The sequence below is a fragment of the Hippopotamus amphibius genome, chromosome 13 (genome assembly GCF_030028045.1).
Source record: "Hippopotamus amphibius kiboko isolate mHipAmp2 chromosome 13, mHipAmp2.hap2, whole genome shotgun sequence".
Classification (NCBI taxonomy): Eukaryota; Metazoa; Chordata; class Mammalia; order Artiodactyla; family Hippopotamidae; genus Hippopotamus; species Hippopotamus amphibius.
Genome location: NC_080198.1, coordinates 103,112,854 through 103,130,000, shown reverse-complemented (window position 1 = coordinate 103,130,000; position 17,147 = coordinate 103,112,854). Strand labels below are relative to the sequence as shown.

General features: G+C 57.4%; 1 protein-coding gene across 7 annotated transcripts in view; it reads left to right on the top strand.

Moving 5' to 3' along the window:
* The first annotated feature begins 1,086 nt into the window (after positions 1-1,086).
* MAEA (macrophage erythroblast attacher, E3 ubiquitin ligase) overlaps positions 1,087-17,147 on the top strand; it is a 28,960-nt gene continuing 12,899 nt past the window's right edge. For 3 of the 7 annotated variants that reach the window (XM_057705205.1, XM_057705199.1, XM_057705198.1), the window contains exons 1-2: positions 1,087-1,212; positions 15,129-15,311. In XM_057705205.1, coding sequence (XP_057561188.1) covers positions 1,144-1,212; positions 15,129-15,311 — 252 coding nt within the window. In that variant the 5' untranslated portion in view covers positions 1,087-1,143. Of the gene's footprint in view, positions 1,213-7,566; positions 7,927-12,645; positions 12,754-15,128; positions 15,312-17,147 lie in introns of those variants that run through there. The other 4 variants (XM_057705200.1, XM_057705203.1, XM_057705201.1 and 1 more) reach the window with 4 other exon arrangements.

Below are 17,147 nucleotides of genomic sequence, written 5' to 3'. Positions count from 1 at the left end.
CCGACGAACGCAAGTCCCCATGCTGGTCCCCTGGATTTGCCTGCGGTCTGCCCTGTCTGCATATGCGGAACGGCAGGTCGCCCCGCTGTTCCTGCATCGTTCGCTTTCGCTGGAGGAGCAGCTGGCTGTCACATCGCCGCTGACAGGGGCTGGGCTAGCCTTGAGCGGCGCGGGCCCTTCCTGCCTGGGTGCGCTCGCTCAGGGTGATGTGGCCAGGTCCCAGGAACCTGGTTTTATCCAGGACAGGAAGCTCCGCACCCTCGCGCGGTTCTATCACCAGGACCTTGCTAGAATGCTGCAGGGCCCGGGGGGCTGGCGGGTCCGGGCGGCCCCCAGGACAGGGGCTTTCTTGCGTCGCCTTAGGGGTTTTTTTCAATGCTAAACAGTATTTCTTTAAAAAATCTTTTCAGGTTTTTCTCTTAACTAGGGAAATCTAATTTAATTTCTATGTCTCAAAGGAATAAGAAGGAATAGGCACGTGAAGCGGCTGGAAGGAGACGGGAGTGGGGGTGCACGCTCTCCCCGCACCGCGCCCCTGTGGCTCCGTGGGGGCCGCTTCCCTAACCTGTTCCGTTGCCCTCCGCCAGCCGGGCCCTGCGGCTCCGCGTCCCGCCCCAGCCGGCTCACAGGCCCCGCGGGCTGCGGACGTCCTGGCCGCGACGGCCGCGCAGGGTCCCGGCCCGGAGGGGTCCCTGCGAGAGCGGCCCTCACCACGAGGGAGGGGTGACTGCCTCCCGGGGCCGCCCCACGCGAGCCCGGCCGCACCACAGCCGTGCTCCCCGCGGGGCCCCGGCCCCCAGCCCCGGTGTACGCGCTGCGCAGCTGGCGCCGGGACCACGGCGGCAGGGACCGGCGGGAGAGGCCGGGAAAAAGACGCGGGCCCGCCCCGCCTCAAGTTCAAGGAGAAACCCCGCCCAGGCAGGCTTCACGCTGATTGGCTGAACGAGAGAAAGGCCGGTGGTGATTGGGTGGGGTGGACGCCTCTCGGCGCGCACGCCGCGGCCGCGCCTTCTTCCTCCGCCGCGGGACGGGGGGCGGCCGCGATTGGTGCAGACGGCGACGCGCCCCGCCCCGCAACGTCATTACCCGGCGTGCCGCGCGCCGCGTTTCCCCTCCGCCCGCTGATGTTTTGGCCGATCCAAGATGGCGGTGCAGGAGTCCGCCGCTCAGCTGTCCATGACCCTGAAGGTGCAGGAGTACCCGACCCTCAAGGTGGGGTGTGTGGCGGGGGCCGCCCGCGCCTGGCCGGGCCCGCGGGCCGGGCGGCGGCGGGGGGAAGGGGGGCGGGGCGGGGGCCGGGCCGCGCCCTGGGGCGCCGGGCGGGGGCCGGGGTCTGGGGGCCGGGCTTCCCCGGGGCCGGGGTCGACGCCGGGGGCCTGCGGGCGGGCGGGGGCCGGGGGCTGGGGGCCGGGCTTCCCCGGGGCCGGGGGCGCCGGGCGGGCGGGTGTGGCGCTTGGGCGTCCGTGCCCCCGCCTGCCTTCGTGACGGGGCGGGGAGCGCGTCCGCCCGGCGCCGCGTTTTGGCCTGCGGGTACCGTGAGCTGCATCAGCGACGGCCCTGGCCGTGGAGGGCTGGGGGCGCGGGGGCGCGGCGCCCAGCACGGGGCCCGTCGTCCTCCCGGAAGCGGGTGTCGGCGGTGCTAGCCTCTCGTGAGGGAACCTGTGAGGACAGAGCTCGCGACCCAGCGGGAGCCCGGTCGCGGGCGTCAGCCAGCCTGAAATGCAGCCCTTGCCACTCGGCGCCGGTTGGGTGACCTTGGATGGTCGCTGAGGCGCGGCGCCCGAGGCGCGGACGAAGTCGCCGTCCCGGGGAGGGGCCGGTGCTGGCTCCCGCCCGGTGCGTGGGGCGCCTGCCGGTGCGCGGCTGCGGGGGGGCCGCCGGGAGCAAATCCCCTCCGCGCTCAAGGTGACGGCGCTCCCGGGAGAGCCGCGGCCGAGCTCACGTGGGTCCGCCCGCCTTTCCCGGGGGCCGGCTCGCGTCTCTCCTCCGGAGACGCCCGGCATCCCCGCCCACCCGGCGGTGCCAGGGGGTGGGTGCGGCGCGGCCGCCTCGCTGCGAGCGCTGTGCTTCCGCCTCCCGGGAGACCGCGGGAGGGTCCCTCATCCTCTGCGGCTGCTCCCTGCTGTCGGGCGTGGGTGGGGCGGGGGCTCTCGTTGCGGGGAGGCGCTGCCGGGGCACCCGGACGCCTGTGCGCCGGAGCCCAGGGGCAGGGGTGGTGTTTGTACCCCACTTGAGCAAGGCCCTGCGGCTCAGAGGCCCCCCACTCCCCCGCAGGCGGAGGCCGAGTGGGGAACCGCTCACTGCGGCCTTTTGTCGCGCCCGCCCGGTCAGGCCTGCCGCTTGACTGACAGGTGAGGAGGTTCGGCGATGAGAACTGTGGTGGTGACGCTGGGGAACTCCAGACGGGAAGGAGCTCTCCTCCCCGTCCTCCTCTAATCGTGAACGTGGTGTGAGTTGCAGACTTACCAGATAGCCTTTGATTACAGTAGTCATGGAGATACTCCTAGAGGTAAAGAAATAGTGTCGTGTCATTTCAAGGGAGCTTGCCAGATAAAAGAGTTTTACTTCTTTTTTAGAATTTCTTTTTAAATAAATAAATTTATGTATTTATTTCTTGGCTGTGTTGGCTCTGTTGCTGTGCATGGGCTTTCTCTAGTTGCGGCGAGCAGGGGCCACTCTTCTCTTGTCGTGGACGGGCTTCCCATTGCGGTGGCTTCTCTTGTTGCCGAGCATGGGCTGTAGGCGCACGGGCTTCAGTAGTTGTGGCAAGAGGCTCAGTAGTCATGTCTCGCAGCCTCTAGAGCGCAGGCTCAGTAGCTGGGGCGCACGGGCTTCGTTGCTCCGCGGCATGTGGGATCCTCCCGGACCAGGGATCGAACCCGTGTCCCCTGCATTGGCAGGCGGATTCTCAACCACTGAGCCACCAGGGAAGTCCTAGAATGATTTTTAAGAGTAGAATTTTTGCAAGATACTCTCTGTTTTCTGTCACAGATTATTTAGATCCCACGTGATAATTCCCGTGTTCTCTTGACACGTGTGTCGCTGCTGAAGTAACATATTTTTCAGGAGTAATTCCTCGTGGATAATGAGGAAGTTTCACTAGGAGACCAGGGATGCTTGATTTAAAGGCATTTGTCAGTGGAGAATTAAACAGAACATGGGGAGAGCTGCTGGCTGCGGAGCTGGGGAAGGGCTGAGGGCCAGGGTTCTGAAAGGTGTAGGTTGTGCTTCTTTAGTGGGAAGGCAGGTTCTCCCGCAGGGGATGGGGAGTCCTTCCTGTGGGAGGGCTGGGCAGCTTCCTCCCAGCCTCAGGGCGGCTGGGCGGTTCCTGGCTACCTGGTGAGCACTTCTGTTCTTCTCTCCTGGCAGAGTGGCCAGAGGCTGGAGCGGCCCTGGCCTCCAGCGACCAGTGCGCTCTGACCTGGTCCCTGTCCTCCTGAAGCCGCTGCTCCTGCTCCACGGGGCGCGGCGGGGGCCCGGCTGGCACAGGCCTGTGGACGTTTGGCTGCGTCTTTGCCGGGGGAGCTGTCGGATGCTCAGCTGCGGCCGCCCGCCTCTGGGATGCCTCCGGCTTTGCCGCGTGTCCGTGGCGGGGGCGGTCCCACCACTGGTTTGGACCTTGCTGTCTGGAACTTGTCCTGACTGCAGCAGGCGCTCCCGGAACACGCCTTTCCTGGGAGTGCTGCCGGGTGTCCGGTTGTGGGTCATGTCCCGCAGCCCTCAGGGGAAGAGAAGTGGAAACTCAGGTGCGTCACGCACCACGCGGAACCGGAAACCCTATTTTAATTATGTTTTTCGAAGTTTTTTCTGATTATAAAAGCAATTCGTGTTTATTCTCCAAATTATTTTGTTAATTATTCCTTTAGTCTTTGGAGTTTCTACTTCTGTTTTTTCCTGCAGATAGCTGAAGGAAAATCATATTTTAGAGGTTTTCTTTGTCACCACCCAGACCAGGTGGGTGTTTGCTCAGCCCAGGGGAAGGGACCTGGCGTCGCTGCGGGAGACCTGCTCTGGACCCTGGCTCCTCCCCTTGAGTCTCACCTGGGCCCACCTCGGGCTCGCCTGGAGCTTCCTCTCGGCACCCCAGCCTGCGGTCCCCAGCATCAGCACCCCTCTCGCAGCTGTGTCCTCCTCATCGCGTGTGCCAGGCCAGGGAGCGGGGGCCTTGCTCCTAACTGGGTCTGGAGGCCGACTCTCCTGTGTCTTTGAATTCTCTTCAGGAATATTTAAATTTTCTGCTTTTAATGGAGTGACAGTCTTGTTGACCAAGTACTACCCTGCAGTTTCAAATCCTGTCTTTGTACTTGTAGAAAGTTTGTGTGCCAATTATATGCCTAACGTTATACCTTTCAATGCAGTTTTCCAAACTGGGTCTCAGCTGGGCTTGGGAGTCATGCGTTCTCAATTTTGAGAAACACCAGTAGCATGAAGCTTTCGGACACTGGAGACAAGTACCTGGTCATGCTGCGTCCCAGGCGGTGGCCCTGGGCTGGGCCCGAACCTCTTTTTACTTTAGGTTTTGTGACTTAGAGAGTGAGCGAGTCCCTCCCTCAGGTGCTGGTCCTCTCTGGTCTGCAGACACTTGCATCACCATTGCCGCCTCCTTCTCAGGCTTCAGCCTCGTCACACCCTCAGAGCACTGTGTGCTCTCAGCTGAAAGGGCCCCCGCGTGGCTTTGGCCTCCCAGAGCCCCGCAGACCCGGAGCTCGGCTGGATGCCCCTTCCTGAGGCGCGCGCCCGCCCCGTGTCCTCCCGGCCTCGCGCTCTCCTCACGCTCACGCGCTGGCGGGATGTGTGACCCCACGAAGGACAGGGCGTGCTGTGTCCTGCCAGGGATCTCGTGTCCTCCACGCCGGGGCCGTCTGGAGAGGTGTGGGCCGACCTGAGGGGCCCCTGCTTGCTGTTTGTGTTTTTAAGTATTGTTAGTGTTTTGAACGCGTCTGAAGTCTGGAGGAGGAAGGGCCTTCTCACCTCGCCTGCCCTGTGAGGGGCGGGCTGTCGGGCAGGCGCTGACCCCCGGCCCGGGGCAGGTGCTGGCAGAGCTGCCGGGCAGCCGTGCGGCCCCCGCGCACGCCTCGGGCCCCTGGCTCCGGGTCGCATCTGTCACGACCCTGACTGCTGAGATGCCACGTGAGCGCTCTTGTAACTCGGAGCGAACCCAGGTCCCCGAGGTGCCGGAGCCCCCGCCTCCCGTGCTCGCGCGCAGGGCGGCCGCGGGGAGAGACGAGGGAGGCTGGGAGGAGGCGTTACGCGAGGCGCACGGGGTGTCAGTGCAGTCCCGGGAGGAGGGCGGGGGCCTTGGGGGTGCAGTGGCCTCGGGGTTGCCGGGGAGGAGCTGCGTGGGCTGAGTGGAAGTCTTGGCGACCCTGACGCCGAAGGCTCTCGTTCCCATGGAGCAGGGCAGCTCCAGCCGCCCACAGAGCCCTGTGAAGAGGGCAGGGGCCACCGGGTGCCTGGCTGGCGACGCGGCCCCCGAGGGGCAGGATCGGGACAGGGCGGGCAGATGGGCCGGGAAGAGGCCCCAGGCCGCCGGGGAGGATGTTTGATGCTCCCCTGAACCTGGCCGAGCAGTTTCCGCCCGGGTAATGGTGGGTTATTTTCAGGTGTACATTTTTAAGAACATGTTGAAAATGAGAATTATTCACTGTTTCGGTCACTGCTAACCCATAGTTAACAGCTAAATCCTGCTGAGTAGTTTCGTAATCAAACTTAGTACCTTGAACGTGGCAGAGTGGAGAGAACTGCGGCTGCGCCGCTGGCACGGACCGCAGAGCCAGTCCGCCCCCAGCCCCCACACGCGGCCCCCGGCCTGGCCTCCTCTTCCCCTTTCCCGTCGTGAGGATGGCCCCGCTGCCCTTCTTGGCAGGTCATCTGCCCCGTCCGAACCAAAGCTCCCCTGGCTCCCGACCCCCTGCCCTCCCAGCGCCTGGAAGGGCACCCAGCCCGAGGGAGGTGCCGGCGGTAGCTGTTGACCAAGCAGGCTTCTCCTTTGTCTCAGGGGGAATCCCTTACACATTCACATCTCATGCCTGTCCACCAGCAGCACTCTGGGTGTGGCCGCCTTCAGAGCTTCCTTTCTCACGGCCCCACCTCCGCCCACAGCCCCCTCTCTCTCCCTCTCCCCCGAGACTCAGCCGAGGGGGAGGCGTGTCTGCGCCCTCTGTCCACTCATGGGCAGGACGGTCCCATCCATGGTATGAAGGTGTGCACACGTGACCCTCTAGGTGACAGGTGGACAGCACCCCCTCTGAGATGGCCGCCTCCTGGCCCCATGAGCAGCTCCCGGGCAGGTTTTGCTCCATCGTTCCCTGGCAGGGCTCTGACCAGGGTCTCCAGATGAACCCTGACAGCGTCTGCTGCTCACCCCCACATCTTGCCACGTGTGCCCACGGGCCGCCCTCTCCTTGAGATACAGCCCCACCCAGCTCCTGTGACGCCACCACGCATGGTTCCTCCCAGGCTCCCACCGTGCCTCATCCTCCGCGTCGGGGCCGCCCGCTGTCTTGGTGACCTGGTTTGAGGCCCCCTGCGTGCACTGGTGACTCCCAACTGGATCCCCTCCCGCCCCAGAGCCCTGGACCCGGGAACCTGTCAGACGTCCTCTCTGTGCGGTGTCACAGCACATGGGAGCCTGAGCTCGCCATCTCGCCCACCTCCTCCCCAAACCCACTCCCCCGTCTTCCTGGCCTCCGTGGGGGACAGTGCTTCCATGCCATTCGGCTCAGGCTGGACCTTGGAGCCAGCCTTGACCCATCAGCTCTCAGAGTCCACATCCAGCCCGTCCTCACCTCTTCACTCTGCCTTCAGAACAGACTCAGAGTCTCACTGCCTCTTACCGTCACTCCTGCTGCCGCCATGGCCTAAACCTGTCCCCTCTCTGGGTTGTTAAGGGCGTTCCTAGCTGTCCCCAGCTCTGCCCCTGCCCAGTACAGCCACCTGGTTGCTAGGGGATGCCTTCTTCTGTCCTGCCAGCTTCCTGTCTTTCTTGAGGTAAAGTCCAAGCTGGTTGGAGTGGCCTCCTCTTCCTCCTCCCCCGCCTCTGCCTTCCCCACCTCCGCTCCTTGGGACGCTGAGCCACAGGGGCCTCCCCGCTGCTACAGGATGTGCCAGCACGGGGGTGCCTCAGAGCCTTTACTCTCACTTACTTGGTCCAGAATCCTTTGCCCCAGGTGTCCATCTGCGTTATTCCCTCACTTTCTCTGGTCTCTGCTCAGGTATCACCTCGGTGCGGCCACCTCATTTAAACTGAGCGTCCCACCGTCTCCCCCTTCTGCTCGTTTTTCTCCTTAGCTGCGGCTGCTGTCTGACTCACTGTGTTTTGCTTCTTTGTTTCTAACCACTGGGATTGTAAACTCTGCGGATCGGAGCACAAAGAAGAAATAATTCCTCAAATAACAGATGAACTGTTAAATATTATTTTGGCAGTTCTATCCAAAGAAGTAAGAATTGAAACAGAAGCAAATGTAACTGTTAGAGTGAATGAGACAGAATATGTTTACCCAGAAACACAAGCAAACTAACTGGAAAATGACTACAATTAATTAGAAAGGTCAACACAATAGCTGGGTACACGAAAAACAGACAAAAATCAGTCTCTTTTCTGCATCCCAGCAATAACCAGTAAAACACCTCCTGGGAAAACGCCCAGAAAAGGTAAAGCGTCAGGGTAGCTGGCAGCAGGCCAGGCGGTGGACACCGAGCGAGGCACTATGCTTTCTTTAGAGGCTGCTGGGTCTCTGTTTGAAGATGCGAAAGCAGCTGTAAAGATACCACCTGACTTCGTGTGCTTGATCAGACGTTTCTTATGTATAATGAGGGAAGCACCAAGAAAGGTGTCTCTGCTGAACACCAGAGTCCAGTCTGAAACTGCTCAAGTAACAGCCTCGTCGTAAAACTGCTGCTTTGGTTGTATGGTGTATCTGGAAGGTGAGAAAGTGTGTTTCCATGGTGTGATGTGTGCCGTTGGCACCAGTGCCCGCTTGTGCTCTGCATGTTGTGGTTGGTCAGTGAGCCATCCCAAGGGATGAGGACCCGGCCCACGTGGAGGCCCAGCGCCAGCTCCCCATCCGGCTGCGGCCGCGGTCGGTGCCAGGCGGCCTGTGTGCATGCTGCCGGATCAGGACTTGAGCGTGTCCTGCCCTTGCTGAAGTGGGCATGAAAAGCGGCATGAAAAGATTCCTACAGGTAACCCGCAGTTGTGTGGGAGAGAGCCTGCCTCCCAGAGAGGGAGCACGGAGGTGCTGACGGTGCCCTCCCCGCCTCCAGCTCTGTCAGCACTTGGGGGAGTGAGAAGTCAATCTCATCACACCCCTAGAGGTGGACCAGGAACGTGTCATTTTCCAAGAGGCCCGTTTAAGAGCCTGTTTGAAGCACTGCTGTCCTCGGTGAGCCTCCCTCGGGTGTGCTGTGCCGGGGAGGTCAGCCCAGGAGAGCATGGAGCCGCCCTGATTGGTGAGACTCGGGCCACACACAGAGGCAAGAGACAGGGGCTCTCCAGGAAGGGGGTGGGGGGGGGGGGCGTTGCCTGCCATCCAGGGCACAGCCCAGCACTGTAGGGGATGTGGTTAGAAATCTCTTCTGAGGTTTCTTCATTGTGAAAGATAAACGGTCTCATGCCATTGGGGAAGTACTTTCTTCCTGTGCTGGTAAAAATGGCTGAAAACGTTATGATGACAAACTACAATGCATTTCTTTGTCAGCAAATACTGTGAGAAAACCCACAGCAAACACTGGAGAAGGTTTGAAGAAACACATACTAAAGCAAATGACACAGTGTGGGAGGATTGCTGTAGAGCTGGATGAGAGTACAGATGTTTCATAACAGGTCTCAACTTAGGGTGTTTGCCAGATTCTGTTTCAGTATGAAAACAGGAAGGATTACTTTTTGTGAGTCACTGAAGGAGAAGGAGGTACTAGAAGAAATATAATTTAACATTCAGCTAATTAAATGGAGAAATCCTATCATCTTAGAAGCTGTATTGCAACAAATTACCAAGGAAACATGAAGCAGATTTGATTAATACAAATTTTAGATCTTTGGTATAACCAGATAAGAAAAAAAGAATTAACATTGGTGCCACACAAACAGCCAAAAAATGGAAGAGGAGGGAAATTTCCCAACTTGTTCTGTGAAGTCAGTTTTACCCTGGTGCCAAAACCAGACAAACAATACCACAAGGAAACTACAGACCAGTCCTTGTGAATGAATAGAGGTCCTGAAGTGCTCAACTACATGCCAGCAAACTGAATCTGACAAGATATGAAAAGGACTGTGTACCATGACTAAGTGGGATTTACGCCAGGAATGCAAGGTTGGTTCAACATGTAAAAACCAATGTAATGCCATATTAATAGTATAAAGGACAAAAACCACATGATCATCTCAATGGACACAGACAAAAGCACTTGGCAGAATCCATCACCCTTTAATGATAAAAACACTCAACAAACTAGGAATAGAGGAGAACTTCCTCAACCTGATAAAGGACGTCTCTGAGAAAACCACAGCTGACATCATGCTTAGTGGTGAAACACCAAAAACTTTCCCCCTAAGGTCAGCAAAAAGACAAGGATGTCCACTCACCATTTCCGTTCAGCATTGTCCTGGAGGTTCTAATTGGGGCAGTTAGGCAAGAAAAATAAATAGCAGGCATTCAGATTGGAAAGGAAGAAGTAAAACTCAATTTGCAGATGAAATGATCTTATAGATGGAAAATCCTGAGGAATACACACACACAACACACACGCCCCCCTGTTAGGACTAATACTGTGGTTCAGCAAGGTTGCAGGATACAAGATAAGTATATAAAAATAACTTGTGTTTCTATACCCTAGAAATGGACAGTGAAAAGGGAAATGGAAGAAACAATTTTATTTATAACACCATGATAAATTGGATTTCATTAAAGAGCAAAAGCTTGTGTTTCCAAGGATGCTGTTAAGAAAGTGAAACGACTACTCACAGAACAGAGAGAAAATATTTGCAGATCATTTCTGATAAGGATCTAGTCCCCAGAAGATGTAAAGAATTCTTCAGTCCAATAATGTGAAGACAGCCCAGTGTAAAACCGAGCAAGTGATTTGAGGAGACCCCTCCGAAGGAGAGATACAGATGGCTGCTGAGCGTGCATCGTGGGTCGTCATTGACACAGCACAGCCACCATGAGGCGCCGCTGCGTACACACGGGATGCTCATGCTCACGAAGATGGACAGCAGCGACGGCTACGTGAGGCTGTGGAGAAGCTAAGATCCCGGGACATCTGAGGAGTGGGGAGTGGTGCAGCCACTGTGGAAGACAGCCTGGTAGCTCCTCAGGAAGTTAAACATAGAGTTCCCACATGATCTGGCAGTTCCAATCTGAGATACCTACCAAGAGCAACGAAAACATGCCTGTACAGGGGCTTCCCTGGTGGTCCAGGGGCTAGGACTCCACACTCCCAATGCAGGGGGCCTGAGTTTGATCCCTGGTCAGGGAACTAGATCCCACATGCCGTAACTAAAGATTCCACATGCGGCAACTAAAGATCCTACACGCAGCAGCAAGGATTCCGTGTGCTGCAAGTAAGACCCGGCATAGCTAGCTAGCTAGCTAGCTAGATATTTTTTAAAAAAAGAAAGAAAGAAAACATGCCCATACAAAAACCTGTGCAGGAATCTTTATAGCCTTATTATTCATAGTAGCTCCAAAGTGGAAGCAACCAAAATGTCCATCACCTTAGGAGTGCTTAAACAAATATGGTATTTGCATAAAAAGGAATAAAGCAAAAAAAGGAACTCAGCCAGAAAAAGGAATGAAGTACCTGCTACGTCATGGATGAATCTTGGAAACATTAGGCTAAGTAAAAAAAGTCAGACACAGAAGGCCATCGAATGTATGATTCCATGGATATGAACTGTCCAGAGTAGGCAGGTCCATTCAGGTAGACAGATTAGTGGGTGGCTGCCTGGCTGTGGGGAGGACTTCCGTAGGCAAGGAGTTTCTTTTTGGCGTGGTGAAAATGTTCTGGAAGTAGATGGTGGTGATGGTTGCACAACCTTGTGATTAAACACCACTAAGTTGCATACTTGAATTAAAGAGGTGAATCCCGTGGTATCTGAATTACGTCTCAGTTAGAAATTGGTAAAATAAAAAGATGCAGCTTACTTTAAATTATCTTTATTCTTAAATTGTCCTTCAGAGGGCAAAAGTGTTCGTAAACTTTTGATAAAGATTCGTTTATTGATTTCTCTTTTACAGCTAGTGTATCCCTGCCTATTTCACAGTTGTGGGGATCTTCTCCTGTGTTTACGTCTAGGAGTTTTACAGCCTCAGCTTTTGTGTAGGCCTGTGTTTCAGGGGAGTGTGTGCTGGTCGCAGCAGGCACAGGTTTGTCCTTTTCCCACGTTGGGGTCCAGTCCCGCACCTCTGCTGTGGAGATGGTCGGTCCTCCCTGCCCTGAATCGCCCTGGCTCTCTGGTTGGCCACGTGGACCGTGCGTGTGGGTCCCGCCCCCGGGTCCTCCACCCTCCACGGTCTCCGTGCCTTCCTGGACCAGTGCTTTGAATCAGGCACCATGGCCAGAGTCGTTCAGAATATTTTTTTATTGTGGTAAAAAACAAATTAACCACCTTCATTGTGTCTGCGTGTCCGGCAGTGCTGGGCTGTGTACAGACCTCTAGGCCTCTTAGTTGGCTCGGGCCTCTCCCACAGAACGCCCCCCCCAGCGCTGTTCCTCCCTGTCCGGAGGCGGAGCCCCAGAGCAGGGGCGGCCCCGAGGCCAGCACAGCGGCTGCCTGTTGACCTGGGAGCCCCCGAGGCGTGCGGTGCCCTTGGCGTGCTTGTGATTGGCGCCTCCCCGAGTGTCAGTGCTGCCGAGCGCCTGCTCACACGCCACGGAGCCGTCGGGGTTCTTGACGCAGCCAGGATGGTGACCCTCATCGGGCATGGGGTGTGCAGGCACGTCCCCCCGTTCCCGGGTTGTCGGGTCGCTCTGATGAGTGATTGCTTTGCTTTGCAGAAGTTTTGAAGTTTAACATGGTCTTGTTTGTTACCCTGTGCTTGCCTGTGCTTTAGGGATGTGTTAGAGAACACACGTCTTTTCCCTTGGTCTGGCCCTTCCTTGGTTTTCCCCCTCACTGCCATTTCTTATGTCTCCTGATTTCGTCGTTGTCTCACCAGGGACGGTCTCTGAGTAATTTTCCTCCCAGAAAGGGTTTGGCTGCTGAGCTTGGAGCCTTGCCTATCTGAAAGCATCTCAGTTTTGCCTTGTTCTCAGTGATGCTGTGGCCGGGTTTAGAGTCTTCAGCATTTCTGAAATTCCATCCCTTCTTCTGGCAAAAGCCCTTTGGGAAGGAGCCTGTGGAGCTGTGGGTGACAGAAAAACGGGACAGTTGGGAAAAGGCGGGAGAGGTGAGGCCTGGGAGGCCCGGTGTCCCCGGGAAGGACGTTGATTCCAGGAGCTCATGCAGGGGGAGGGTGGCCAAGCTCAGAAGGGGGCATGGGCCGCAGAAGGCAGGACTGAAAGCTTAGTACCGTGGAGCGTGTGGCCCGGCCAGCGTGGCCTCTGAGCATGTTGGCCAGTGGTCTGCGGCATGGGAGGATGGCCAGGTCAGGAGAGGCGCAGGGCTGTGCGTGGTTTGGTCCCACACGTGGCCTCTTTCCTCAGAAGAGAAGTAGCTTGACTGCCACCACGCAGTACCTGCTGTCGGGGCTGGATCCTGACGAGGGACTGAAGGGAAGATGAGAGCATCACGGCTTCCTTTCCAGATCAGAGGTAACAGTCGGGGCCTCAGCCTCCTGAACTTGCTTTGAAATCTGCCCTCCTCCCCCTTTGGGGGATGCACACAGGTGCCTGGCATGTGCCCCGTGTGTGCGGGCTCCCCGGGCAGAGACGGGGACATGCGGGCTCCCGGCCCGTGATCACACCTGTGCCTTTGCCGGCGTGTGACTCTTCTCCTGCGTCGTGGTGATTTTGATTATATTTATTGGAATAGCATTTTAACGTGTAGATGTGATAAGAAAAAACAACTTTGGAGTTTTTATTGTGCATTGTGGGATTTATTCAGCGTGTTTCCTGGTAATTCCACTGTTTCGTTTTATGTACGCGTGGGTCCAGCTCAGATTGGAGGTGCACAGTGTGTTCATGTAGCCGGCCTACACGCCCCCGTCCTCAGGGCATAGCCAGTGACCTGCACCCCGTCCTCCTGGAAGCGAGCACCCCTCCTTCAAGCAGTGACATTAGCGCTGACCCTCACGTGGGTTTAACACGGTTCTAGAAGGGAGTTTGCAGTCATCAGTGACACCCCACCAGCCCCCGACCTCAGCCCCTGCAGGCGTCTCCCCTTGTCTGCACAGCATGGGGGCTGCCCAGGGGGTCGTCGGGTCAGGATGATCCCCAGGGTCAGTGTTACGCGGTCTTGGGGGTGCTCTGCATGTCACTCCCATGGCACAGACCCCACCCCCACCCCTCCCAGTCCTGGTCGTGGAGACCGCGGGTGGTGGTTGAAGGCTGGGCTGCACCTCTACCCTCCAGAAATCCCATTCTGTGGTGGGACACACCCTCCGCGGGGGGTGGGGGTGGAGTGTCATTCATTGCACGTGGTTTGTTATCTACCACGAGCCCAGGACCATGTTGGGTGCTGTCTGTAGGAGGGCTGTACACAGTGGTCACTTCCAGACCCAGTGGACATGGAAGGAGCCCCCTCCATTTTTTCCTACATGAAGTACCGAGTCCAGAGGAGGCGGGCAGTGTTGGGGGTGGACCGCAAGGACCAGTCTGGTGGCCTGTGCAGGGGAGCCCACCGCCAGCAGGGGGCCCTGAACGTCCTCATCAGGCCATCTCCCGTATCCCACCGGGCTCCATCTCTCAGCTTGGCTGTGCTTTGTCAGCCATCCCCCAGCAGCTCATCGGCGAGCCCGAGTCCCTGTGACGTGGCTGCCCTTCCCCGCGCCCTCCCTGTCACACGTGGCAGATGTGGCTCGGCACATGGCATTCTGCCCCTTGGACCGATGTGCCCTGGGGTGTGAACAGGCCTGTTTACGCCCTGCCAAGGGGGAGTGGGAGCCGGGGGCAAGGATGGTGCTGGCCTTGCTGGGTCTCTGGGAAAGAGTCCTGCTGTGGTGGCCCCCTCTCGGCTGGACCCAGGCCTTTCCCACCTCTGCCATCACCCCGGGGTCTCTGCTCCCGGGAAGCCCAGGCTCTGAGCCAGGCCCTGTACCTGGCACACGGTTGGTGCCTAGCAAGTGTAGGTGAAGACAGCTCTTCCCCCGGGAGGGGGTGCTTTCCCGCTGGGCAGGGCTGAAGGCGAAGCACTCAGAGCGGACGGCGCGTGGCAGCCGTCACAGAACTCCACCGAGACCCTCCGTGTGAGCAGCGCGTGCTGGTGGGGAGGCCCCATATGCAGTGGGTCTCCCTGTGAGTCCCCAGGGTGCGGTGCCGGACCCTGCCTGCCGCACTGTGATGACCCTGGAGCCCAGGAAGGGGGCCGACGAGCGTGTGAGCAGCAGTTCTCCAGACTTTTCAGGGATGCTTTGTGGGTTTTCTACCTTCCCATGTTCTATAGGGAGTGGGTTGTTTTTTATAACTGGGGGGGATGGGCGTCCTCTGAGATCAGTTCAGTGTGTGCCTGTGATGTCTCATGAGCGCGGACGCCCTCCCCTTCCTCACTGAGGTGCTGCTTTCTGTCCGTCCTTGACCTGGTGCCCACCAGGCCCATCAGTGTCTCTGCTGCACCTGCCGGGCTCATCACAGGGGCATCGTGGGCTTTCACATCCATCCATTAAAGCCCCCAGTGCTGCTCTCCTTTTTGGTCATTTCCTTAACTGTGTTCTTCTCGATGAATTGGGGATCTTTCTGTCTGCTGACACGTGGGAGGTTTCTGGGAAGAGTGGAGGTGGCACTACATCTTAGATGTGGGTCAGGCTGCATCTCAGACGTGGTGTCTTTGTCCGGGAACACAGGGGACTGTTGCTCACACAGGCCTTTTGTGGGGCTCAGGCGGGTTTTAGAGGAGACACATTTTTAGAGAACGAGAAGCTGAAGCCTCTCGCCTCAAAAAGTGCCAAGAAGGAGCCCACACATCCTGCGTGGAGGATGGGTGGTGCCCACCCACCAACGGCATGAACTCAGCGGCCTTCTGTCTTCCGCAGGTGCCCTATGAAACGCTGAACAAACGCTTCCGCGCCGCACAGAAGAACATTGACCGGGAGACGAGCCACGTCACCATGGTGGTGGCCGAGCTGGAGAAGACCCTGAGCAGCTGTCCGGCCGTGGACTCTGTGGTCAGCCTCCTAGATGGCGTGGTGGAGAAGCTCAGTGTCCTCAAGAGGAAGGTCAGTGCTGCTTCTGGGCGGTGCTGCCTGCCCTGCCCCCAGGCTGCGTGTACCCCATGGGTTCACCCTTCCCTGGTTGTCCTGAGACGGGGCCACCTTCTGGGGGAGCGGCAGTGGGGCGGAGCTGCAGTGGAGCGGTGTCCCCACCCCTGCTGTCTGCATGCTGGAGTCTGTCAGCTGTAAGGCCTGCTTCCTGACCCACGTTCCTGTTCCTGTAGAGCTGGGTCATCCTGTCTCCAAACGTCCCAAGCCCAGGTCGGGGGGCCAGGATGAGTAGTAGAATGATTTATTATTTTCACAATTTCACCTCAAAACAGCACATACAGTATCTTGTTTCTGGGAATGGTAGGTGTGCCCACTGATATGCCCCCAAAAGTGAGATATTTGAAAACATTTTATTCACCAGAATTGGAGCCCCCTGGTCAGGGGGACCAGAAGGAGAGGGACCCCTGCTACCTCAGGAGAGCCCCCACCGAGGGCCTCACTGGCCAGTGACGTGGGGCCATTGGTGGGGGGGTCTGATGGCAGGATCCTGCAGCACTGTACCTCAAGAAGCGGACTTGCTCGGCAAAGCATTGCAGCCAGGTTCACAGCACGTGGGTGAGCCACGACCCATCCCCCACCTTCAGCCTGGTATGAGGGGTCCTGGCGGGTGCTGCCTCCAGGCTCCAGGTCGAGTTCTCTCGAGTGGAGCCTGCCTTCCATCTGAGCATCAGATTGTTCAGCTGTAGTAACCAGGACAGTGGGATATAACAGGTATCCAGGCCACCATGACAGACACAGCAGGAATAGAAAGAGAGCTGCACAGACTTCAGATATAGAAACTGTCAAGTACCATACTTTACTGTGTTTAAAGGATGAAAAAACAGCTTGAAAATATCTGCAGGGTATTGAAAGTATAAGTGATTTAAAATTAAAAAGAATGAAGTGAAAATTCAAGAAGTGAAAAATAACAAATGAAAAATTCAAATGTTTGCTTACAAAACAAGCATTTTAACACTTAACAATCAGACCAAGCTAAAGAGAGAGTTAGTGAGCTGGAAGGTGGGTCTGAGGAAACTACCTAGAAAACAGCACAGAGATGAAAAGAAGAAGGTACGTGAGAGGGCGAGAGATTAGAGAGTAGAGCAGAGACTCTGCCATGGGCCAGAGTCCAGGAGAGGCGGGCGGGAGTGGAGACATGCAGGGAGCATGACGGGGAGATCTTCAGGCTGATGAGTCTGCGATTCAGAGGCCTAAGTAGGATAAATAAAGTAAAGCTGCGCGAGACTGTCACATAGTGAGACTGAAGAAAACAGACAGAAAAATCTTAAGGCAGGTAGAGGAAAATCTACTTGTGAAGGAGGAGCAAACATCCTGAGAGCTGACTTCTTAATGGCAGTTGGAAGCCAAACCGTAGTGGAATGTGCTGGAAGAAAACAGGGCTGACTGGAATCCTGGGCCTGCTGTCCAGGGCATGGCCCCCAGCCATGTGCGCCTGCGAACGCTTAAATGGAACCAAATCCAGAATTCAGGGCCAGGGTTGCACGAGCCCCACTTCAGGCGATTGACAGTGGCTGCTGTGTGAGGTGGCTGTCTTAATGTTGAACAAAATTGCCTTTAAAGGAAGCTGTTATAAAAGGTATAAAGTCATGTTATAATAACGAGTGGCTTCATTGCCCGGGAAGCTATGGCAGGCGTGAAGTTCCCCGCCTCCAGCAGCACGGCTCCAGAGTGTGTACGGCAGCAGCGTCCCTGAGAGGAGGACAGACCCTGCTGTCCCCTCGGCAGCGGCGGCCCCGGGCCCCAGCTCCCCTCTGATCTCCCTGCCTCCCGGTCCTCGGGGGTCAGGGTGGG